This window comes from Papaver somniferum, unplaced genomic scaffold (assembly GCF_003573695.1).
Source record: "Papaver somniferum cultivar HN1 unplaced genomic scaffold, ASM357369v1 unplaced-scaffold_84, whole genome shotgun sequence".
NCBI lineage: Eukaryota > Viridiplantae > Streptophyta > Magnoliopsida > Ranunculales > Papaveraceae > Papaver > Papaver somniferum.
The window spans coordinates 424,381-450,962 of record NW_020651415.1 but is presented as its reverse complement, the minus strand read 5'-3'; the positions used below and the strand labels follow the sequence as shown (position 1 = coordinate 450,962).

Genomic DNA, 26,582 nt, shown 5'->3' with positions numbered 1-26,582 from the left:
CGAGAACCTAATACCCAACTAAAACAAGTCTTTAGTGGGACAAACTAATAGACATACCAAAGAAAGCTTTAGTCCATTCCGTTAATTATTTTTTTTTAAATCAGTACAGAATCTGGGGCGGGTGAGTTTCAAACTCACGTCATGGAATCATCATCCAATGACTTGTGCTATAGTGATACCGGCTAGGCTTCTTCTTCTTAGCTACAACAACCTGTTTAAGAAGAAGGATCCTAAGATGGAGAAAATCCTTTAAAAAATTCATTAGCCAAATTGAAATCAGATTTTACTACTTTCTGAGCATCAGTTCTTCTTCCTCTTTCTTCTTGGTTGAGACAAGAAGTCATAATGGCCAATCAATTCAACTGAATTGGATGATGATAATTGGGTGTGTCTCTGATCTCCAAAATTCCATTCTTAACTAAATTTTATTTGGGATATGGAGAGACTCTAAGGAGTAGCAGATAACCAGAGAACAATGAATTTGAAAGATCAAAAAATGTGTACCAAGTTGGATAAATTTGGTAATAATCCAATTATACCAAATGGCCGCTTTTTTATGTAACAAAGAGTTGATTCATCTGAGAATGAGCCAAAACCAAAAACAAAGCCTTTTGTCCCGGAACAAGTCCAGGGTAGGCTAGACACTATCTCGTGAAGAATTATCTCATAAAAGTGTGGCAGGAATTTTTTACGTCAGCTTGCCGGCCTAGACACAACTTGCATAAAGACACCATGTCATCTTAGAATGAACATCATTCTTAAAGTATACAGAGATGAAGTGAACTTAAAGATAAGGTACTTAATGTAAACTTAATAAATATTCCAATGTGTGAACAATTGATATAACTCTCAGCTTTTAAAATACCCTATCGACCTTCAACCTTGGTCAGAGTGACATTATTATTCGAGCACTGAATACGTGGAACAGCAGGCTTATCAGATGATGCCAGAAAAGTATATGGAGGTTCTTTCGGAGCTGTGCGATCAGTTTCATTCCCAAGCATGCGATCTACATCAGCCATGGTTGGCCTATCTACTGCACTATTCTGACCACATAACAGCCCAATATGTATGCATTTCATCACTTCATATGGAGAATACATATCACCCAAATCCTCATCGACAATATCTGACCATTTGCCTTCATTCCAAAGTCTCCAAGCCTGAAACAAAAATCTCAAATTACATAAGTTCACTAAAACATATTTCCTCCGTTCCTAAAGAAAAGTGTTCCTAAAAAAAGTGTTACGAACGGAGGTAAAAAAGTGTTCAATTTGGTCTAAAAATAGGTAAAATTAAAAAAACTATATTAATTTTTTTTAGGAACGGAGGTGATATTATACTTAGAACCAAATGTTATATAATATAACGAAGAATTCATGGTTATATATAACTTACATGAAGCAGAAGGTTTAAGGGTTGTTCGGGATTGTAGAAGCTGTTATTTCTCTTACCGCTTACAACTTCTAGTAATAACACTCCAAAGCTGAAGACGTCAGACTTTTCCGAAAATGTCCCTCCAATCATATACTCCGGAGACATATAACCACTGCATTGTTTTGCAAAGACACGTTATGTAGTAGATGACTAGATGAGTTACCGAAATTTAAGATGATAATTAGGAGAACATGGTGCATACATTGTACCCACTACCCTGCCAGTACTATCTATAGTTTGGTTTCCCCCAAATATCCTCGCCATTCCAAAATCTGAAATTTTTGGGATCATGAATTCATCCAATAGAATGTTACTGACTTTGAGATCTCTATGGATAACTCTTAATCGAGAATCACGATGAAGGTAAAGAAGGCCACGAGCGATCCCTCCAATGATATTGAACCGTTGATCCCAATCTAGTTGTATTTTTTTCCTTGGATCTGCCATTTGTACATACAACACACTTCAAAATGTTAAATATATGAAAATTGGAACTAGTTTGACAGCAAATTTAGAAATGTTTGACATGCAAGGCCAGCCTTAAAGAAACATTCTTTGTGTTATATTCGCAGATGAAAGGATGTTTTGTGGTATAGCATATGAAGAAGAAACAAACCAAATAGAAATGCATCCAGGCTTTTGTTGGGCATGTATTCATAAACTAACATGTTCTCTTCTCCTTCGACACAGCAACCAACCAGCTTGACAAGGTTACGGTGTTGAAGTTTGGAGATCAGTACAACCTCATTCTTAAACTCTTCAATACCCTGTCCAGAGCTTTTCGACAGTCTTTTCACTGCTATTTGCTTCCCGTTTTGTAATTTACCCTAAAAACCATCATACAATGCACATGAAGCAATTCAAGTGTACAATAAGCTCATTATTTATTTACTTTTAATAACCAGACATATGTAATAAATACCTTATAAACTGGCCCAAAACCCCCTTGGCCCAATTTATTTTTCAAGCAGAAGTTGTTAGTAGCAATGGATAGACAAGCAAGGTTAAATATTTCTAATTCCTGTGTTTCCCCGTCAGTTTTATAATCATTAAACATGTTTGAATTTGGATTTTTTTTATAGATAGCCTTGATTTTCCACAAATAGATCAACAGCCCCTCGAATCCGTTTAATATTCCTGGGTATGAATAGGGGAGGAAAGAGAAGAAATGATTAGTCGATGTAACAGAACAGCCTGAGTTCATTGGTAGCAGTTGATAAAATTCTTCACCTTTTATTAGCCCATAATAAGATTAACAGTGGTCTTTTATGTAATGCAATATACCAGCAAGAATAAAGGAGATGGTACTTACCTCTTTCAGTAGCCTTATTCTTCTTGTACAGATATATGTATCCTAATATGCTCACTATAATGGCCACCGAAAATACTATTACAGGTATCACGATCTTCAAATTAACCCCCTTTATCTTGCTGACTGAAATAAGAATTAGCACAGGGTCATCACAGGATTAAGCTTAAAATACCATAATACTAAGACAAGCCAGCGTAGGATCACCTCAGATAGCAGATCAAGAATTACATACCTTCTGCACGTCTGAGATAGAGAATCTCTTCTGTGCCATCTGATTGCGAATGAGCATTCCACATATCTCCCTCCCATAATTGGCACCCACCGATCCCATAAGCATACGCATTGCAAGAACAATTTCTCTGGCAAGCTGATTTGCATTCTTCCATGCTATTGACTTGTTTAAACAGGGGTTTATCAGGCAAATTCGAGGTTGGAATTGGTGAAAAAGCATCTGTACTCCCACACTGCAAAGATGTATTCCTACGACACCCACTAGTTGAATCCCAAAGATAACTATATGAACGAGATCGTTCTACGAAACCAGGAAAACACTCGCACATAGACTGGTTGTTGCAGATACCAAAAGGTCCACAGATACCATAAATATCACAAAGTTGTTCCGGCTCAGACCGAAACAAATACCACTGTTCATCTATATCTGACCATATATACTGATTGATTTTTCCCTGAAAATCCAACTCAAATTGTGAAACAGCTGAACTATTAATAAGATGATAAGTAAAATAACTCTCATTTTCATTTGAAATGTAACTAAAAGTATGAATGTCATTCAAACTCATCTCAGGAACTGATCTAAAGGTTTTTGCTTTCTCATTCCATTCCGCACTTGTCCAATACGCTATGGACTTGTTCCATTTTGTAACATACCGATTCATTCCATTTGGATCTAATTCTAGGCTGAAAAGTCCCGTGGCTGGATCTCCAAGATTCCTCCATGAAGTAAGCAAATAATTTTTATTAGTTTTCTTATTGAACCCAATTTTGGCACCAGGTAACCAGGTATCAGTAGGATAATCAAAACTCTGCCAAATAATAACAGATGGATTAGACTTATCTCTTAAAACAAGATTCCCGTCATCACCTAAAATTGCTTCAGTTGTATTAGAAGTACTTGAAGCTGAATTAGTAGACCAAATTGCGGATTTGAACGAGTTGTAGAGAACTAGATTACCATTTTCTAAAAGTTTCAGTTGGAAATCTTCTGTCTGACCGAGCGGTTTATCTCTATTAGCCACCCAAACTACTGTTTGCAATGAGACTCTTTTATAGTTGTACCAAATACCTAGGTAGTACTTATAAGACGTACTTGTGAAGTGCGTCTCAGACTCAATTGGGGTGAAGAAACCCATTCTGAAGTTGCCATTTTTCGATATAATAGAATCCGTAGCGTTTAGAGTTCCACTTGCAGAGATAGTATCATCTGCAATTGAACTATGCTGTTTATTGCACAGGACAAAAATGAAAAGTAAAACAAAAAAAGAACTGTTTTTGGTATCAAAATCCATCTATACACGGGCAAAAGTGCAGACAAACTCAGTATATTTTTTCTTTCAGAGAATTAAACAAGTTGATGAAATTTAAAAATAAGATCAACAGGAATGAAGATCATATAATTTTCCTTGACTCTTCTTAACTGTAAGTCAGTCAATGGATCATATATCTGTGGTTGTCCTTGAGGTATGCGCAATTTGTAGTCATATAGTAACGATGACCCACTTCTAGAGCAATAATCAAAAGGAAAGGAAATTAGAAAACAAGTGTTTGATGGGACAAAGAAGAAATAAACATACCTATGCATAAGGACAATTTCTATCGTAATTGGCAAATCAAAATTTTTGTTCAGCCACGTGATGGCCAGATGTTATTTTCCACTATTAAGAATCACAGCAAATTGAACAAATATGATTCTTTAGGGACCCATTATTATTTATCTTCAATATAAAAAATTTGGTAGGATAAAGTTAAAATCTTAAAATATTAGATTTAGGTGAAATAAAACAAGAGGAAGTGAGATTAAAAAAAAAGTTAATTTTTGAGAAACACGATTCGTAGTGAGCGGTTTTGGAAGACCAGCCGGCGGGTGAAGAAAATCCTCACGCGGATTTTATTAGCCCGCATAATTTTTGTATACCCGCCAACAGGTTTCATGTGTCCGCGTGGTTTTCTATTAAACGCGTGGTTAATGTACTTCTGCAGTGAACAAACCAAAAAATTTGTTGTTTTTTTTTTTTTTTTGAAGATGGATATATTCCACGGAGAAAAAACAAGAAACAAAACACTGATTCTCTGAGAAAATTGTTGTCATACTGTCACAAACGGAACATTCTCTCGATTATGATTATCAGACAACATTGATTCAATAGTAGTTTTCGAAGTAAAAATAGATTACTAGGATGGTTACTTGCATTAGAAGTATTAAAAGTACTATAAACCAAAAGAAATTGGGTTAAGATGCTTGGCATTTCCACGTTCCATGCCATGAAAAAGAGAAAATTTCCTTGCCTTTGTTGCCAATTTATGCCACATGATTCCCACTTTTTTTTTATGAACTTAAAGCTCAAAAAAACTTTCACAATCTCTCAAAATATTCACTGCTTCCTTCACTATGCTTTGATTCTGCCCGTTCATCATTGATTCATTTCCTTCTATAAACTTCATGATTCTTTTACAGTAACCTTCCATCCAAAAATCCTTGAAATCAAGATCCCTTGCCCATTTTGCTCCTTGTAATATTGCTAAAGCTTCCGCCATTTCAGATATTCGGTTCTAAATATTTTAAATTTAGCTTTAAATCCATCACATGTACAGTTTCTTAGGATTAGTCCATAACCATCATTTAAAACAGGAGAAATCTAAGAAGCATAAAAGTTTAATTTATTATATGTAATTGGCGGATTTATTTATTTGTTGAGTCCATAGTGAGAGCAAAATGAACAAACTTGAAACTGCTCTAAGAATTTTATTAACCTCTTCTTCCTCTATTTGTTTTCTTTTTTGTTAAGAAGAAATGTCATAATGGTTAATTGGAAATCAATCAATCCATTGGATGATGATTGACAGTGTAAAAAGTTTGTACAGTATATATAAATTTCCGTGGTTGTCCTTCTATTATGTAATTTGTACATTTTATATAAGTGAAAAACCCAATTTTTATAGAATAATCAAAAGGAAAGAAATTGGTGGGACAAAGAAATAGACATATCTAGCGAGGGAGGCTAGTTCCTTTGGCTTTTTCATTAACCCTTGTTTCCTCCATTCGTTTTCTTCTTCTTTTTTTTCCGCTAGAGAGTAAAAGTCATAATGGAAATCAATCCTATTGGATGATGATGATTCTATGTGTAAGGGTTTCCACACAACATCAAAATTCCATCCATCCATAACTCAACCTCTTTCGTATTATGGACGCAGGGGTGTACAGAAAGAGAGAGCATAAACCCAAACGCTTGAGAGCATCCAAGGGATAGAGAAATCATAGCAGCCACATAGAGAAATCAATGGGAATGAGCATCTTTCTAATTTCATTGACTAGTTTATCCAATCAGTCATATTTGTGTGTGGTTGTCCTTGTGGCATACTAGAGCAAGTCCGTCTTTAGTAGGACCAAAATAATCAAAAGGAAAGAAAATCTAGAGCAAGTCCGTCTTTAGTAGGACCAAAATAGAAATACCGTAAGTCATTAACCCCTTCTTTACTGGATTTGCTTTCTTCATCTTCTTTGTTGGGAGGAGAAGTTATAATTGCAACCAATCTTTTGGATGATGATTGTGTACGTGTAGGCAAAACCATAGTGCCAATCAATCAATCATTGTATTTCTATTCTGCTATTTGGAGGTTATTTTTGATTGACTTCTCGAGTTAAAAATCTTCACCCTTCCCAGAAAAGTATTCGATCACGTCCCTCTACATAAACTCGTGATGAGGGCTTGGGTCTAAAGTATTCAATGAAGACCCAATCCATCAATGCACAAGTAAAGTTGGAACCATTTTTTGGGACTACTCCCTTTTTTGTGTGGGCTACTTTGGATGGATAGTGGAAATAAATTTGGGTCACTCCTTATCCTAATTTTTTGTTAATACCAAAAAAAACTTGGTAATCAAATTAGTGTTAGTGTAATGATTTCTTAATGTTAGTGTAATAATTAGTCACTGAGAGAAAGAAGAAGGAGAAGAAGAAGAAGAAAAGATGAACAAAAAGAGGGTGAACCCAAAAAATCTTATTTTAAGTTTTGTAAATATGATTTGAGTGATTCATGTGATGATAGCACATCATCCGAATCAAAACCTCCTACATCTCCTAATGATGAATCTTCATAAAGATCCGGATATGAGTTATTTTTTAGATGATGAATGCATGCTTGCCGAAACTCAATGTGACGAACCAAATGATGGATTTTATCAACCACAACCAGAAGATGAAGTTATGGGTACTCAGATATGGCTCAAATTTAGTTAATGTAGCTTGAATTGTGCAAACAATTGACAAAATCGAAAATTTCAGGAAGAAATTTCGGCTAGTCAAAGTGATTCAGTTACCTAACCTGCCTTGCGACGTAACCGAACTTTTCTATAGGTAAAGTTCGGTTACTTCATTCAGAAGACGCATGTAACCGAACTCCATTTTAATGGAGGTTTTTTAGAGTTCGGTTATGTATTTCCAGAAAACATTGTCGAACTATTTGTTACTGAGTATACAGATAATCGTTCGGTTTAGTCGTGTGCTCTAACATGTTAGCCGAACTTATAAGGATAAAATTAGTCAAGCTTTGTTCGGCAAGGTCGCAAAATATTTCTAGAGAAAAGATAACCGAACCCTCTGTTCGGCATGATCGATAAAATGTTACATCGCGAACTATTATCTGTGTTTCTTGTTTGTGGTTTCCATTGACGTTGTGCTATTTCTTGTAGGTTGCATGTGATCCAATACCAATGGAAGATCAACCTTTCCCAGTTGATATTTTGTATGATGACACATCCCATCACTACATGAATGATTTGGTATTCAAAAACCCGGTAGAGGCAAAGAGTTGGGCTAGACAACATGCACAAAAAGACATGTGAATATTAGTTTTGAATGGGAATGAAAGAAAAACACGGTTTGAAATGGTTTGTGAGAGAAGAGGTGATCCCGAGAAAATCCAAAGAGATTTTTGTAACGTTCGGCATCCTGAGAAAGTTTACCAGTTTGTCGAACTACTATTTTAGGCCACAAACCTAAACTAAGCATATAAGTAATACACAAACCACTCTAAATAAAACTTAACAATGCATTTTTGTGATTTCTGAATGAAGAAAATGAGTCTTTCAACTTGTGGACAAAGCAAATATTTGAGTCAACAGAGAGTAGTTCGGCAATGTATCTATATTTTGCGAGCTAACCAAAGTCAGTGTTCGGTGACTTCCTAAACTTTCCAGGTAACCGAAATAATCTCCTTAACCCTCCATTGTATGTACAAAGAGAAGTTCGGCAAACTGAGATATTTTGGTGTCACCGAACTAACGGTTCGGTGCCTTGGTCAGATTTCTCAGGTTTCCGAGCAAGAAGTTCGATGACCTGGTCAAATTTCACAGGTTGCCGAACTTATTGTTCGGTGACCTGGTCAAAAGTTTCAGGTCGCCAAACTGTGTTTCTGTTGCCTGGTAATCAATTCCAGGTTGCCGAACTAGATGTTTGTTTTCCTACTTCGAATTTATATCTAGCCGAACTCTACCCTGTAGCCTTTTCATTCAAGATAATATTGCAGGCTACTTATGAAAAAAATATAAAATTGAAACACAAACCCAATTTAAATCAATATAAAAGTGTTATACATACCAAACTCCCTAACTAATTTTTCAAAACATACAAAATCCAAAACTAAGATGTTTTTTGAAACTAAAAGAAAAGAAGGGATTCCACAATGACCAGTACGACGAACTCTTTCACCACGAGTGTGGTGTTGAAATCCCTCATCGGTTGGGGATTGAACTCTTTTACCATGAGCATCGCGGCTTGAACCTTATCCTTGTTGTCGACCCATCTTCAAATGCTTAAACCGACTCCCCTCCACCATTATTTGATATATAAGTTACTCCCACTGGCCATGGAGCACTGTTTGTTCCTCTGCCGACATCGACTCTCCACTACGGATTCTATCCGTTTTTTCAACAATTTCTTAACCTTCTTCACCTGATTCAAATCTTAACCACAAGTAAATATATTTTTTATAACTTGTAACAACTTAAAGTATAAAGAGAAGAAATTTTCTTACCACATTATCCCATAACCGAACGGCTTCTTCTGCACAAATAAGCATATCCTTCTGAGCTCTTTTAGCCTCCCAGTCCTTTGCCTTCGCCTTCGCCTTATCAGTACGTGCTTGTTGTTCTTTATTAATCACAAAAGGATGACTAATCTCTCGATACCACTGCAGGTAATCTTCTTCACATGCATTTACATCTTCTCCACAAGGTACAAAATCACCTCCAGGTATCTAGTATTTTGTTAAGTCATTCCAATGTTCTAACGTAGGAGTTGGTTCGTATTTTGGGATAAAATAGTTCTCGGTGTTCTTTGTTCCTCGAACTTGCATCTCGAAATTTTCTTTCTCCACTTCTAGATCAATTTGAACACCAGAAAGTTGTCTTAGTACTCTCTTTGGATTATAGATTGCATAGCCGTTAGGATACCAAATTGGTCCATAGTAACCCGAGACGACTGAGTAACATTGCATTTCGTCTTCAAGTACCTCTTCATCATCGGGTACCGTGTATGGGTGAAACACCACATCTTTCACCGTCAAATTATCCAATCTCTCCCTCAACGAAGCCAACTGCTCTTCTTTAGACTTCTTTTGTGCATCTAAAAACACCCATTTTCCTATTGTAGGTTGGTCATAGGGATAAGTTTTCTTTTCTATAGCCAAACCTATGCGAAAAAAACAAAAATATTAAACACATAAATGAAATTGAATTGGAAACATAAAATCTTAGCGAATAAGAGTTAAGTAACAATGTAGAAGGTCACCTGAATAAGAGTTAAGTAACCTCCAATTTGAGTTGTCTGAATCCTCGACCCTTTATCCATCTCTCCTAACACAAATGCAAGCGCCCCGGTGGCCCATGAGTAGTTGTTAATCTCATCGAGATTCTCCAAAATCTGTAGATAATGTGCATCCACCCTATTTCCAGAAGTGTCGGGGAAAATAACAGTTCCTAACTGATATAACCAATAAGCAGTGACATGCTACTTAAGATTCTCCTCGTCCATCAGCAGCCGTCCGCTCTTTACCTTCTTACGTGTATCCGCAAATGCTTCCTTCAACCTTACCATCTTGAATTTCTTCATCATCTTCTTCGAAGCTCCATTTTCTTCCTTTGGGTTATACTCATCTCCACGTTTAGGTTTCCTTCACGGAACGTCTAAACTCACATTGGGCCTTTCTTGGATCCCATCCTAGATACTTTAGAGTCAATGCCTCAAGAGCTTCATAACTCATCGATTGGTTGTAGCCTTCTCGAAGACATTTACCTTCCACTAGTAGGCCGGTGATTCTCATGCAATCATTTGGAGTAATTTCCATCTCTCCAAATGGAAGATGCATGGTATATCTCTCCGGATAATACCTCTCTAGAAATGCAGAAACAACAACAATGTCAAAGTCCTTATGTGCCAACTCAAGGGCTCTCCATAACACACATTCTTTAACCTTGTTCTGAAACTCTTGACACTCATTCGAAAGATCCCATTTGGAAGCCTTTTGACGAAGAATAAGACAAATTGCATCATTATGATCCTACAAAAATAACATCACACTATTAATACTTAATGAAACATATGTCTACAACATATTAAACTTTTTTTACTAGTTAAGAATGAAATTAAGAATACCTTTGTCACATAGATCTTCGCAGACCGTGAGTGTTTGTAGCCAAACAATGTTGCTCCACCATCAATTGGAGTACCATAAGTTGGGCTCACTGGTGACAAACACAAATCATCAGGGGGAATGTGAGAATATGTAGGACCCGGCGGATTCTGCTTCCTTTTCTCTTCAACGGGAACAATTTGTAAATCTTGTATCTCTTCCTCATCTTCCTCCTCTTCTTCATTTTCTTCATCTTCTTCCTCTTCCTCATCTCCCTCCTTTCCCTCCTTTCCCTTATATGTATCCCCTTCTTCCTCTTCCTCTTGTCCTTCTTCTTCCAACTGCTCTGCTTTTACATCTTCAACTTGTTCTCTTTATTCTTCAACCTCTTCATTTATACTGGCTTCATTTCCTTGCTCTTCTTGAATAGCATGATCAATTACATTCTCCATCACCTCTTTATTAACATCTTGGATTACATTAGTAGCATTTTTAGCATTTATAGTACCACGATTTCGGAAATCCAAATGTATTCTACCACGAGGGGTGGGAGTTCTCAAATTTTCATCTAGATGGGGGTTAGATCTCTTTCCTTTCTTCCTAATGAATGAAAACCACAATATTAGCTAAACATAATATTTTCTTATCAAATAAATCAATAACATGGGACTAAATCAAAACAAGTTATAAACAGACTAAAGTTCGGCAAGCCTACATGAGATGTGAAATAACCGAACTAATAGTTCAATTATCTATCATGAGTTTCGAAGTAACCGAACACATATTTGGTGTTAATAGACCATAGTTCGGTTACGTATTCGAAACTGCGAGCTAACCGAACTATGTTATACCAAAATTCGGTTACCTATATAATTTATCGACTATACCGAACTCAAATTTCCCATTCATTCTAAAGAACCGGTTCGGTTAGGAATATCTAGGGTTTTGTTTTGCGAGCTAACAGAACTATGCTATCAAAAAGTTCGGTTACCTATATAATTTATCGACTACACCGAACTCAAATTTCCCATACTAAAAGAAGTTCGGTTACACAAGATTTTATTTCGAGCTTACCGAACCAAACTGTTCGGTTACCTAGAAATGGATTAATATTGCGATATTACCGAACTGTTCTTCATATTGAAAGTTCGCTTACGAAATAATTAGGGTTTTCAAAATTCTCCTAGCCGAAATGTCTACTGTAACTACAATTTTCAATGGGTTTTAATGATTTTTAAAAAAAAAAACGAATTAAAAGGAATGGGTATGAAGGAAATTACCCGCGTATTTGCATATCATTTGAATCATACTTCTTGGTTGTTGTTGGACGATTGATTTTGCCTCTCAACTTTGTTTCAAGTTGTTTAACAATTGCCAATTCTTTTGGGAGATTTGCTATATGTACGAGTCCCGGACTCGATACTGGAAGTCTTGGAGTTTTTGTATACGGAAGAGCAAAAGAAAAGAAGATGAAGAAGAAGAAAAAATAGAGTTTTTGTTTTTTTTTAAAACTTATTTTAGGTTTTAATTTAATGGGTTAGATTAGTGGGTGGCGGTTAAATTAGTGAATTATTAAGATTAATTATAATATTAATTAGGATAAGAGAATACTAATATTCCCTAGTCTTTTAGGACACTCATTAAGAATTTAGGGTGGACACTCCCATCAAATAGTAGTCCCCCAATTTAGAGTAGTCCCAAAAAAAAAAAATGGTCCTAAAGTTGTGGCAAACCAACAGGAAGTTGATGAAATTTCAAAATAAAATCAACCGGGATCGAGTGGTTATAAATTTTGTGGTTACACATAAATGAAAGTGGGTCTCCAGTAGATAGAAAAATAAATTTCGCAATTATGAAGACCCAATTTGTAGTAATAATAAAATTACAAATTTGGCCTTCAGCTGGAATCGCAGAGAGTACGTACTGAAAATCAGTTCTCCAGTGATCCATCCACGAATAGAAAGAAGATTAAATCTTCTTCTTTTTCTTCTTGGTTGAGGAGAAGGCATAATGGCAATCAATCCATTGGATGCTCATGTATGATTGTATGTGTAAGGGTTCCCACGCAAAACCAAAATTCCATATAACCCAAATTTTATTCGAAGAAAAGCTAGGGCCTGGGAAAGAATTCCTCAACTGACTCGGTCAATGTAGAATCTCTAATATTTGGAAGCATCTAGTACCAGGGGATGGGGTTGCGCCCATATTGATCAGGCAAAAATGAAGCTGAATAGACCACAAGTACACATGCTTGAAAAAATAAGTCACTTATGTTTGTAAGCTCGTCTGAAATGAGCAGCACTCTGGAAATAGACAGACAGGAAGTCGGCTGTCTTTTTGCATTTGTAAACTCAGCTGACGGAATGAAAGTTCATATTTTTCTAATGAGTAGAACTGACTCCACATTATCTTAACAAACCCAACAGGAGTGAAAACAATTGTAGAAAATACAAATAAAGAAACTTACAAAAAAAAATATAACCATTTGTGAACAATTGATATCACTTTCGGCTTTTGAAATAGTACCCTATCGACCTCCAATCATGGTCAAAGTGACATTGTTATTTGAGCAGGGAATAGGAGGAATTCCAGGCTTACCCGATGGAGCTGGGAACATATATGGAGGTTCTTTCGGAGCTGGACGATCAGTTTCACTGCTAAGCATGACATCCACTTCAGCCATGGTTGGCCTATCTACTGCTCTATTTTGAACACATAAAAGACCAATGTGTATGCATTTCATCACTTCGAATGGAGAATATACATCACCCAAATCCTGATCGACAATCTCTGCCCATATGCCTTCATTCCAAAGTCTCCAAGCCTGAAACAAAAATGTCAAAACACATAAGTTCATTAACACATTCATATAATGTAAAGAGGAATTGATGGATATGTAATACTTACATGAAGAAGAAGGTTCAAAGGTTGTTCGGGATTGTAGAAGCTATTATTTCTTTTACCGCTCACAACTTCTAGCACTAAAACTCCAAAACTAAAGACGTCAGACTTCTCCGAAAAAGTCCCTCCCACCATGTATTCCGGAGACATATAACCCCTGCATTTATATGCAAAGACACCTTATATGGTAAATGACTTATCGAAATTCAAGATGATGACTGGGGAAACATGGTGCTCACAGTGTACCAACGACCCGGACAGTATTATCGATAGTTTGGTTCCCGCCAAATATCCTTGCCATTCCAAAATCTGAAATTTTTGGGATCATGTCTTCATCCAAAAGAATGTTACTGACTTTGAGATCTCTATGAATAACTCTTAATCGCGAGTCGCGATGAAGGTAAAGAAGGCCACGAGCAACCCCTCCAATAATATTGAACCGCTTATCCCAATCTAGGCTTGCTTTGTTCCTTGCATCTGTAGTCAGTATAGATATCCTTGAATTAGCAGATTCATGAAGAATGTAAAAAATATACGAAAGTTGGAACTAATTTGACAGCAGATATACATATGTTTAACATGTAAGGCTATCACTTAACACGGATCATTTGAGTCATATTCAACGATGAAAGGGTGTTTGATAGTATATATATAGCATTTGAGAACAGAAACGAACCAAATAGAAATGCATCCAGGCTTTTGTTGGGCATGTACTCATAAATTAACATGTTTTCTTCTCCTTCGATGCAACAACCAAGCAGCTTCACAAGGTTACGGTGTTGAAGTTTGGAGATCAATTCAACCTCGTTCTTGAACTCTTCAATTCCTTGGCGAGAGCTTTTCGACAGTCTTTTCACGGCTATTTGTTGCCTGTTTTGTAATTGACCCTAAAAACCATACTCCAATGCACATATAGTGGTTCTAGTAAGTAGAAGTGTGTGAGTTTATCATAATTATTACAATATTCAAACATATGTAAAACATACCTTAAAAACTGGCCCAAACCCTCCTTCTCCCAATTTATTATTCAAGCAGAAGTTGTTTGTAGCAATGGCTAAACAAACAAGATCAAATATTTGTAATTCATGTGTTTCTCCTTCAGTTTTACGATCATTAAGCATGTTTGTATTTGGCATGTCCTTGTAGGTAGCTTTATTTTTCAATAAATCAGTCAAGACCCCCTGGAGATCTTTTAACCTCCCTGGGAAATCATGAACAGGGGAAGAAGGTGGAGGAATAATTAGCTAAAGTAACTCGTAAGTAAAGATGCCAGAATTCATTGGCGACAGTCGCTAAACATTTTCTCGTTTCATTAGTCCATAGTAAGATAAGATTAACAGCGTTTTCTGATGTGATGCAATATACCAATCCAAAATAAAGGAGAAGGTATTTACCTCTTTCATTAGCCTTATTCCTCTTGCACAGATACATGTATCCTAATACTCCCATGAGAGTTGCCATCGAAGCAGCTATAACGGGTATCATGATCTTCCAAATTTCCACCTTTCTCTTTGTTCCTGAAATATTTGTAGAATTAAGCTCTGAGGTATGTTAGGACTAGGGCTAGAATATAGCTATATCTAAGCCAGCCTCAGATTGCAGATTCACGATTGAGCACTAGATGATATCATTTGTCATAGAGATTTAACTTCGCATGTCTTAGAGGTAGAGATATGCTTTCTCTGTAAATAAATAAATTTGTGATGTGAGGGAATCCCCCTGAAAATGATTACTTACTTTTAGGGGAGATTTCGGGCGAGGGAATTCCCGTATCAGCACCTCTGAGGTAGAGATTCTCTGCATTGCCATCTGATTGAGTTTTGGTATTTAACATGTCTCCCTCCCATAATTGACACCCATTCTTCCCATAAGCATAAGCATTGCAAAAACAGTTACTATGACAAGCTGATTTGCATTCTTCCGCACTATTGACTAGTCGATTCTGGGGATCATCAGGCAATTCCGAGGTTGGAATTGGTGAAAAAACATCCTTACTCCCACTCCCACATTGCAAAGACGGATTCCTAACACACCCACCAGTTGAATCCTGAAGATTCCAATCTGAAAGAGATCGTTCCATGAAACCAGGCAAACACTCACACTTCAATGTATCCTGGTTACAATTGCCAAAAGGTCCACAGATGCCATAAACATCACAGAGTTGTTTCGGTTGAGACCAAAACAAATTCAACCTTTCGGATGTACGTGACCATGTAACTTGCATAATTTGGCCAGATATATCCATTTTAAGTCTTGAAAGAATTGAATCATTATAAAGATTATAAGTAAAGTAACTTTCATTTTCATTTGAAATGAAACTAAAATTGAAAATGTAATTTAATCTCATCTCAGGAACTAAAGTAAAGGTTTTTGCTTGTTCATTCCATTCCCCACTTTTCCAAAACTCTATTGACTTGTTCCATTTAATAAGATACTGCCTGATTCCAGTTGGGTCTAATTCTAGATTGAACATTCCGGGAGCTGGATCTTCTTGATTTCTCCATGAAGTAAGCACCCGACTTTCATTAGTTTTCTTATTGATCCCAATTTTAGCACCAGGTAACCAAGTATCTGTTGGATAATCAAAACTCTGCCAATACACAACAGATGGATTAGACTTCTCTCTTAAAACGAGATTTCCATCATCACCTAAAACTGCTTCGGTTGTATTAGAAGTACTTGAAGCTGAATAAGTAGACCAAATTAAGGATTCGGACTCGTGGAGAACTAGATTACCATTTTCTGAAAGTTTCAGTTGGGAAGATGAACTACCACTCAGGGGTTTATCCCTATTAGCCACCCAAACTATTGTTCTCACCAAGGCCGTTCTATAGTTATACCAAATACCTAAGTAGTATTTCCGAGACTGACCTGGTGTGAAGAAACCCATCATAAATCTACCATCTTTTGATGTAATTGTTTCAAAACCGCTTAGAGTTCCACCCACAGTGATTGTATCAGCTGCAATTGAATGAAGAGCTTTACTGCACAGTACAAAAACGTAAAGTAGAACAAAAAAAGAATTCTTTTTAGTATCCAAATCCATCTATACACAGTCACAACGTGCAGGCAAACCCGGTAATGTTTAGTTCTTCCGAAGCAATAAGAAACTTGATGAAAATTCAAAATAAGATCAATTGGAATGAACATCTTTAATTCCTTGACTAGTTTACTTGCTTAAATGTAATTTCAAAAGAAGACCAATTGGAATCATATTTCTGTGGCTGCCCTTGTGGTTGGTATGTTAAATTTGACCGTGTATATAAATGAAGACCCAATTTCTTGATAATAACAAAAAGGAAAGAAAATTCGGGAAAAAATAAAGTCTTCATTGGCTTTTTCATTCTTCCCTCCATTTGCTTTCTCCTTCCGCTGTTTAATTGAGAAAAAATAAAGTCATACTGGAAATCAATCTATTATATCTAGGCCAGGCTACAAAAATTCCATTCATAACTTATTCTATTTGTTGAGAGGTGAATTGGTACTTGTGCTTCTAAACAAGTAGAACAACTTCTCAGAAGTTGGAAGCCAAGAGAAGTCTGAATGGCAGCAAACACTTTTTAGATAGAGACTTTTCATCAAACACTAACAGTGCACTTAGAAAACTAAAAGAGAAGGAGTAAACACTAAAATTAGTCACAAAAGAGTCTGGATTTCTGAAATCCATCTTCAGTAATTTACAGATCTTCATTTCACTCAAAATTTAAAATTAAGAGTGACCTAAACTTCACTCAAATTAACTAATTTCAATCTGTTTAGTATAGCTCCTGATTTTCATCAGAATCAACGATTACCCAGCGATCTGAAAGTCTGAGATAGAGATTGTTGACTTGACTGAAAAAATCTTTCTCCCTTTGACACCTAGTGATCCCATAAGCATAGCTGAGTTACCATCTTCCGTTCTATTCACTTGTTCGAACACAGTATCAGAGCAACTTCAGGGATAGAATTGGAGCAGACACATCTTTACGATTGAGAGGAAGAATCGTTATAATGGTATCTTATTGTTGTTGGTGGTGATTGTACACATCAGCCGCCATATCTGATTCTGAAGCACACGAGCAGTTGTGTGTTTGTGACCGCGTGAAACAGAAGGGGGGAGGCGGTAAACAATGATGAAAATAAAAAACCTCGCGTTTTTAGGGGCAACCCGAAAGGATTTAGGGGCCATCAATTTATACCCAGCCAAAGACTCTAGTTAAGGGGTACCCTATATAATATTGAAGTTACATAAATGCCCTTCTGGTAAAACTGTATAAAAACCAAATAAAAAAAAATTCTACTCATTTCAACTCTTCTTCTTCCTGTTTCATATTATCTTCCGATTGTGGAAGAAAAAAAAAATTCCTCGTTCAACCGAAACATCGCCGCGAATCGTAAAATCAAAACATCGTCGATTCGTTTATAAAGCAATGGATAAGAGAAATGAAACCCACAGACCTAGAACCAAAAATGTTGCTCGGGGTATCGATCCTAAGATTGGGATTTTAGCAAGAAATAAAGAAATTGTTGCTGCAAATGAAGAAGAACGCGAAGAACGCGTACCCGGCAATGTAGTCGGTGGTGGCGATTCCGATAGTCAAACACTTCGTCAACTTCAAATGGCCCCAATTAGGTAAGAATCTATCATTTTTGGGGTTTATTTCGCTTTAATTCGTCGAATCGAGAAAAAAAATTTCTAGGGTTTTCGGTTATTTATCCAGATTCGGACGATATTCATGCTCATTTACTTCCGAATGTAGTCGTGTTCTTCATTTCTCAAGAACATCGACAGTATTCAGGAGAAAGATTTGATAATTATCTGTCGAATATTGGTGGCCATATCTTCCTGGATACAAACTGCTAATAATCGGTAGTTTAATGAATTTTTTGGCTACCGAATATATTTAAGTAGACACACAGTATTCGGAAGAACACTCATTACCGAATGTATATATTGAAAAAATCTCAAAATTCTGATATTGGAAAAATCCCATTTTGGGGCCAGTATTTATTCGGAAGACAATATAATGCTTTATACCTCCGATTGTGTAGGATAAAATTTTAGAGTTTCTGAACTCCAGTTGATGAATATTCGGTTGTAAACATGTTTAGTTATATTCCGATTGTTTTTCATTCGGAAAAAATATGTGTCTTCTTACTTCCGAATTTGTACATTCGGGTTATAGATGTGCACTTTGTCTTCCGATTGTGTAGGATGAAAAATTTACAGCATCCGAACTCCAATTGATGCATATTCGGTTGCAAATATGTTTAGTTAGCTTTCGATTGTTTTGTATTCGAGAACAATATGTGTCTTCTTACGTCCGAATGTGTACATTCGGGTTATATTTCCATACTTTGTCTTCCGATTGTATAGTTTGTAAATATTGTTCCTTTCTTTGTTGTTTAGACAAAGTCGAGAAGGGAGGAAGAAAGTGACAGCTAGTGCTAGGAGGGAAAGGATTGCCAAAGATAATTCAAGTGCTCAACAAAGCGAACAAGCACAAAGCAGTCAACAAGGAGTGCAACCAAGTGTTGAAAAACAAGGCAGTGAACAAGGGGTGCTACCAAGTGTTGAACAAGTCGCTCAACAAAGTGCAGGATCAAGTGTTGAACCAGTTGATCCAGTGCCAAGAGTAGAAGAAGAAGGACAACCAAGTGGTACCCAAAAATCCAAAAAAGGAAAAGATGGTGTAAAGAAGGATATTGCTAAGAAAGCATCACATCTTGTCCCTCAGCACTTGAAGAAGAAGGGTATTCCAACAGGCACAATCCTTGGGCTACCAGCGGATGGAGGAAAATTGCTATTTGGATACAAAGACTCATGGGCCAGAGAAATATACGAAACCGAGGTAATACAATTACTATTTTTTATTAATGTATTGTCTATGTGTTATATCGTAATATTTGTATTAAGGATTTTTTTATGTACTTTAATAGGATCATCAAGATGCGGTCCGTCTACTCAAACCTACCGCTGCACCAACAAAAATGCTTGCGTGGCCTTTATCCGGTGAATGTGAAAGGTTCAAGAAAATTGTTGCCAACTCGGGGTTAGATAATGCCGCCGAGAATTCATTGTTGGAACATGATCGTGTGGCCATATCGGCGTTCGTGGAGAGAATGTATTCTGAGACCGATACTTTCCATATGCAGTTTGGGGAGATGACGATTACCCCGGATGATGTTGTGCAGATTCTTAACCTTCCCGACCAAGGCAAAGCTGTGAAGTTTAACTACACAAAGCAGTTAAGTTGGGCACAACTTTATTCTCTAACTAACAAGTGCTTAGGTTGGGATGAAGAGACAACAACAGCAGAGTTTAGGAGGCATGCCAGTTATAGAACAAGACAGATCAACATTACAGCTTTGATGAATATGTTCCAAGGCACCTTGGAGAAGGAAAAGAATGGAACGTTAACTGATGAGCAAGTGAACCACGTTGCCACTGCATATCTCCTCTGTGTATTGGGATGTGTCATATTCCCCAATACTTCTGGCAACCGGATCGACGCCAACCTTATACAACTTTTGGATCCTCTCCATGAAGTCGGTGACTACTCTTGGGGCACGGCATGCCTAGCATTCTTGATGGAAGAGTTGAGAAAGGTGTCGAGGCTAGGAACCTGCCAAGTTGCCGGGAATGTGGCTCTATTGCAGGTTTTTTCTTTAACTCTATAACTCAATATATAGTTATTCGGTAGACAATACATATGATGCATATTCACAACTCCAAAGGACGCATATTCGGTAGGAATTGATCCATCTTATTTTCCGAATGTTGGTTATTCGGTGGCTAGGTACTTAATTGTTTTCCCGATTATATATAATCGGAAATATTCTTTTGATATTAGAACCGAATATACAGTCCAGAAAAACTATAGGTTACTGAACTCCAAATGACGCATATTCGGTAGGACATGATCCATATAATTTTCCGAATGTTTGTTATTCGGTGGCTAGGTACTTAGTTTTATTTCCGATTATATATAATCGGAAATATGTGTTTGATATTACTACCGAATATACAGGCCAGAAAAACTATAGGTTACTGGACTCCAATTGACGCATATTCGGTAGGAAATGACCCATATATATTTCTGAATGTTGGGTATTCGGTGGATAGCTACTCAGTTTTATTTCCGATTATATATAATCGAAATTTATGTTTGGAAATTACTACCGAATATACACAATGTATTTACTAAAACTTGGTTTCTTATGTATATAGGCATGGATCTATGACCACTTCCCTATCCTGAAGTTGGCCGGAGAGAACCCGGGGTGGTGCAAAGGTACTCCTAGAGGAACAAAGTATATATTTGAAGACAACTGTTCTAGGACAAAGGAGCAGCAGTTGATTCGCATGAGGGAGATTTTGGACCAATTGAAGGACTCAGACGTATGCTTTGATCCATACAAGGAAGATCGAGTCAGTGGGCATATAAATGTTCGGTCGGACTTGTCCCTTTATTTTGGACCATTGTGGCACCCCACAGGATATGTGATGTATAACCCCTCTAGGGTGATGCGACAACACGTGTATATACAACATCAACCTATGGAGAAAATGGGGGATTACTACAAATTGGAGTTGGAGTTGTGTTCTTCTAGTGGTGACAATCTCACGATTGTTCACACAGGCCCACCTACTATTCTTGATAACTGGGATAAGAGGAATGACTTCATTATCGACACTGGTAGACGAACCACCCGATTTGATGAAAATTCTCCAGACTATATGAGTTGGTATAACAAGGTATCATATCCTTTGGTTATCCGTGAAATCAAATCCAACACTAATGCGGCGGGTTCAAGTTATAATTGTATCATCAAAGACAAACCAACTGGTTATGATAGACTGGTGCGTGTTCTTATATTTTTGTTCATTTTATATTATTCTTATAAATCTTAGGTAATTATCGTTTGATGTTATGTCATTACGTATAAAAAACAGGTGAATAGGTTCAAGCGTGTTTCCAAAATGTGAACTGCATGCCTGAAGAGCGGAGATCCCATGCCAGCTGAGAAGATCAAAGAGGCTAGAGATCTAGTTGATAATATGGATAACGAAGATTATGCTGCCCAGTTTGGGGAGAAAGTAACGAATAGGCATCCTCCCAAGGTGGCAGTATCAAAGACGGGTAAAAGAACTCGAGCTTCATCGAGCGCTGAAGCTGCTCCAACTGAAGGTGCTCAAACCCGTGGTCGTGCAGGACTGGGAGGTAGTCACAGTCGTAAAGTAAATAAGAGCAGATAAATGACAATGATTTTTGTTGTACATTCGGAAATTTGTTTGGGTAACTAAGTTAGACAAGTTCAAATGACAATGATTTGTGTGGTATATTCGGAAGTTTTGGTAACTAATTTAACTTCCGATTATTTCAAAGACAAAATTTGAAAAGTATAAGTTTTTCCAAATTCTGATTTTTGGGCCATCGTACATTCGGAACTTTACAAAAAAATTATCCTCCGAATATTACAAGTTCAAAACAAACCACGCCATGGCTCCAGGTGGTTCCAAGGGCCAATATTGAAGGTTAGACAACCCATATTCGGAAGTTTTGGTAACTAATTTAACTTCCGATTATTTCAAAGACAAAATTTGAAAAGTATAAGTTTTTCCAAATTCTGATTTTTGGGCCATCGTACATTCGGAACTTTACAAAAAATTATCCTCCGAATATTACAAGTTCAAAACAAACCACGCCATGGCTCCAGGTGGTTCCAAGGGCCAATATTGAAGGTTAGACAGCCCATATTCGGAAGTTTTGGTAACTAATTTAACTTCCGATTATTTCAAAGACAAAATTTGAAAAGTATAAGTTTTTCCAAATTCTGATTTTTGGGCCATCGTACATTCATACTTTACAAAAAAATTATCCTCCGAATATTACAAGTTCAAAACAAACCACGCCATGGCTCCAGGTGGTTCCAAGGCCAATATTGATGGTTAGACAGCCCATATTCGGAAGTTTTGGTAACTAATTTAACTTCCGATTATTTCAAAGACAAAATTTGAAAATATAAGTTTTTCCAAATTCTGATTTTTGGGCCATCGTACATTCGGAACTTTACAAAAAAATTATCCTCCGAATATTACAAGTTCAAAACAAACCACGTCCATGGCTCCAGGTGGTTCCAAGGGCCAATATTGAAGGTTAGACAGCCCATATGCGGAAGTTTTGGTAACTAATTTAACTTCCTTATTTCAAAGACAAAATTTGAAAAGTATAAGTTTTCCAAATTCTGATTTTTGGGCCATCGTACATTCGGAACTTTACAAAAAAATTATCCTCCGAATATTACAAGTTCAAAACAAACCACGCCATGGCTCCAGGTGGTTCCAAGGGCCAATATTGAAGGTTAGACAGCCCATATTCGGAAGTTTTGGTAACTAATTTAACTTCTGATTATTTCAAAGACAAAATTTGAAAAGTATAAGTTTTTGATTTTTGGGCCATCGTACATTCGGAACTTTACAAAAAAATTATCCTCCGAATATTACAAGTTCAAAACAAACCATAATCGAAAGGTTTAGTTTTTATTGCCCTTACGATTATTCTATGTAAAAAAACTGTTTCCTGGAACCAAACAACACCATAATTGGAAAGAAAGTTGACTCATAACATAACCGAATATTACAATCAAAGTAGGTTGTTTAACAAAATAATCTACCGATTTCGTATAATCGGATAGTTTTTATATTAATAATACTCCGATTACATCCATTACATAAAGTTCAAACGGCCTTAACCTTAAAATTTCGTGAAAAGCACCTAAATCCATACTCCTAATTGACCATAAAAGTATTAAAACAGATCATAACTTCCAGTGACCATAGAAATTGTCCCTCTTGATTTTGTAGCATCCTTCATGTTCAAATCGTTTCCCGTAGAGGTCCACATACCGGCGATCCGCAAGATTTCTCTGAAATTACGAATGAGTAACAAGTTAGTACTAACTTTTTTTAATGTGATTTGGAGTGACAGAGATACTTACTCGTTTTTCATACGTCCACCAAGGAAAAGCGTTCCTAACAAACCGTTCCTCATCTTCAAGTTTGTCAATCTCCTTATCGAGCGCATTCTTTATCATCTTAATTTCATTGGATGATCTTCGAATTCGATTACCATCTAAGGCCTCAAATACCATTAAGATACGGTTCCATATCTGCTCTTCGGATTCCGATTTGTGGAGCTTGTGAACACGATCATGAGCAGTTACCACAACCCACGCTCTATAAATAGCACAATCTTCTTCTTTGGCAAAAGCAATATCCATGTTTTTTGTTATGAAAATTAAAACTGAAGAGAGGAAAGAGTTTGGTGCAATTGGGGTGATAGATATGAGTTTCTTCATATAGGTTTAGGGTCCAACGGCTCTTTTTGTTTTTCCCAAAAACTCCAACGGATAATTTGACGAAAGTTGAATGTGGAGAAACCAATAATCGATAGGTATTGTATTTAGCATATCTACCGATTATGGTAGCTTTCAAAATTTGAATTTGGGGCAACTTATAATCGGTAGGATTTGTAATATATTTAACTCCCGATTAACGCTGCATCCAAAACACGAACCAAGTGGTTCTGGCTGGTTGTGTACACTCAAAACATATGGAATATGGCAAGGGTTCGATCTGTGACTCCTTATAATCGGTAGGTTGTTAAGTTGTATTCCCTTCCGATTATAGCAGGTTTCAAAATTCAATACATGAAGGATTTTACGAAAAACTCATTGAGCCAATTGGATCATTTCGGGATGTGCCAAGAAAATACGAACCACTATACCATCCTTCAGCTTCTTCTCTATAACTCTAACAACTAAAAAATGAAAAAGAAATGGAAAAAATGAAACAAAAATCATTCTAATACTGCACCGACTACAATCGGAAGTCTGGGAAATATTTTGGCTTCCGATTGCAATCGGAGGATAACAATGTTATCATATCCTCTGAATATATAAGGGTAATTTCTCCATTACGAATTACGCGAGATAAGGGCTGCCTACATTTTCCCTTTGGGTTACCTTTTTTGTTTTATTGTTGGCCCCTAAATCCTTTCGAGTGGCCCCTAAAAACGCCATGATAAAAAACCCAGGCTAACTTTTAAATAGAATGGTAAATAAACAGAGATTTGTAAAAACAAAAATTTACACTTTAGTTAAATCACGGGTATTTATAAATGTGAAGAAGTTCTTGAACAATTTTTTTCGGGTTACACTAAATATTATTATAGCACCGGCAGAACAATTTTTTTCGGGTTACACTAAACACTTTAGTTACATCATGGGTATTGTTAAGTTGAATAGCACTGGAAGTGCAATATTATTATTCAGCATGAAAAGGTGTAAATATTATTATAGCACCGACAGGACAATATTATTATTTTTTATTTTGTATGGTAAATTTGTATTTAAATAGCACGGGAAGTGACTTTTTATCTACTAAGATATTTGGGGAAACCGCTCGTATGCATATCATGCTTGTTTGAATCACAAATATTGTAGTACGAAATGCAACATCCGTGTTTTTCTTTTCATAAAATGTAATATTTCGATGATGTGCTCGGTGCTTGTTGTAAAAATGCTTTTAATTGCTTTCTTATATTGTTCTACTTAAATTGTTTTTTCTTTAGAGTTTGTTAGTGATCTCCCAGTAGTTGTTCGTTTCCATTGAGCACCCCTTTTGAGAAAATGTGCTAGATTGTTTTCGCTCCAGCTTCAGTGTTTAGAAGAGATGATGTACGTGAATATGTTCTCTTCCATAGTTTAAAGCTTTACCGAGTTAGAAATATTGTGTATAGTTTATGTACAATTTAATCAAGTATATTCTCTGTTTATCTGTAAAAAGCACATTAATAGATTTATATCGCTTGAAAAATATCCGTTATAATGATGTCATTGATCTTGGGTTTTGTTTTGGTTTATTTTATGATTCGTTCTTAGAATCCATAATGCTTCAAGTTTAAGTTGAAATGCTATTAGACACATAGGTGTCTTGTTGGGACGTCACAGTTACCTTAAAATCAACTTTAACTAAATAAGATACTCATTTGTAGAGACTTGTTTTTTTTTCTCTCTCTTAATAAGCTCGTTTTTAGAAAGTACTTAAATTTTCATAAGGATTAGAAACACTTTGCTTTCTCTAACCGTTTCTATTTTTTGAACTTGGTCTCATTTTAGAAACCGCAAATTTATATAAAAATTTGAAAACAAGAAGGTTGGATTCCCACCCCTTATAGACGTATTCACTAATTATTTACTTTTAGATACTGAGAAGAAAAAGGTTGAATTCCCATATGTGAGAGACATATTCACTACGACTCTAAGGGGGAAGGTATTAAATGCGGTTTACATAGACATATGGAGTAATTCGAATCTTTGTTTCCCCAATTTAAAAAGACCATTTTAAATTGTTGTTTTTTCCAACCAAACAACATACCAGTTTTTCCCTCTTATTAATATTTGTCAGTATTTTATGAAAAATTATTTCAAATTTGGGTTTCTACTTTTTAAAATGTACTTTTAACATATTAGACACATTTTTAAATTTAAGTTAATATTAATACACGTAATAAACATGTGTACTTGTACATTGTAGTTATTGTGTAGTAATATAATGGTTTATGAGTTTCCCCTGTTTACTCTTGAACATTTAGGTGGTCGAATTATTTCGTTGCATTTCCCATGTTTTTAAAATTTTACTTTTAAGTACTGTTCGTGGGTACAAAAAAATTGTCTTTTTGGTTTTCTTTTTCCTTTGAAACGGTGTTACTCTTTTTATTAATTGTCTTAACCATACTCGTGTACCGTAAGTGTTTTTAGTGTGCTATTTGACTCTTTTCCTCTTTCATATTCTCTCTCGGGTCAGAATAACTTTACTCTTCCTTATCAAATTAATTTGAGATTCACTTAATTTGAGATCCAATTTATCTTTCATGAAATGTTCTTCAAATACATCATGTGTTTATCAGATTCAGTGGATTGAATCTCTTCTGATAAGTTCATATTAGGTTTAATACTACTTTCCAGCTTTGAAAACAAGATAAATCAGAGGTTAATTTTCTAGATCTGAAGAAGGATGA

At 36.2% G+C, this 26,582-nt stretch overlaps 2 protein-coding genes across 4 annotated transcripts; both read right to left on the bottom strand.

Moving 5' to 3' along the window:
- Positions 1-704: 704 nt before the first annotated feature.
- Positions 705-4,346, bottom strand: LOC113345819 (G-type lectin S-receptor-like serine/threonine-protein kinase At4g27290). Of its 3 annotated transcripts, XM_026589489.1 has the most exons (8): positions 3,942-4,081; positions 2,982-3,792; positions 2,750-2,872; positions 2,360-2,574; positions 2,054-2,264; positions 1,640-1,877; positions 1,399-1,549; positions 705-1,163 (listed from the first exon to the last, which is right to left on the bottom strand). In XM_026589489.1, exons 1-8 carry the CDS (start codon positions 3,942-3,944, stop codon positions 867-869), a joined length of 2,049 nt encoding a protein of 682 aa, XP_026445274.1. In that variant the 5' UTR covers positions 3,945-4,081; the 3' UTR covers positions 705-866. The 3 variants fall into 3 exon arrangements, with proteins under 3 accessions (XP_026445274.1, XP_026445272.1, XP_026445273.1); XM_026589487.1 differs by having other exon boundaries at positions 2,982-4,346; XM_026589488.1 differs by having other exon boundaries at positions 994-1,163; positions 1,455-1,549; positions 2,982-4,346.
- An 8,624-nt stretch (positions 4,347-12,970) lies between these two features.
- On the bottom strand, positions 12,971-16,561 carry LOC113345876 (G-type lectin S-receptor-like serine/threonine-protein kinase At1g11300). Its single transcript, XM_026589532.1, has 7 exons — positions 15,253-16,561; positions 14,910-15,032; positions 14,502-14,716; positions 14,192-14,402; positions 13,755-13,992; positions 13,522-13,672; positions 12,971-13,438 (listed from the first exon to the last, which is right to left on the bottom strand). Exons 1-7 carry the CDS (start codon positions 16,559-16,561, stop codon positions 13,142-13,144), a joined length of 2,544 nt encoding a protein of 847 aa, XP_026445317.1. The 3' UTR covers positions 12,971-13,141.
- Between the last annotated feature and the right edge of the window lie 10,021 nt (positions 16,562-26,582).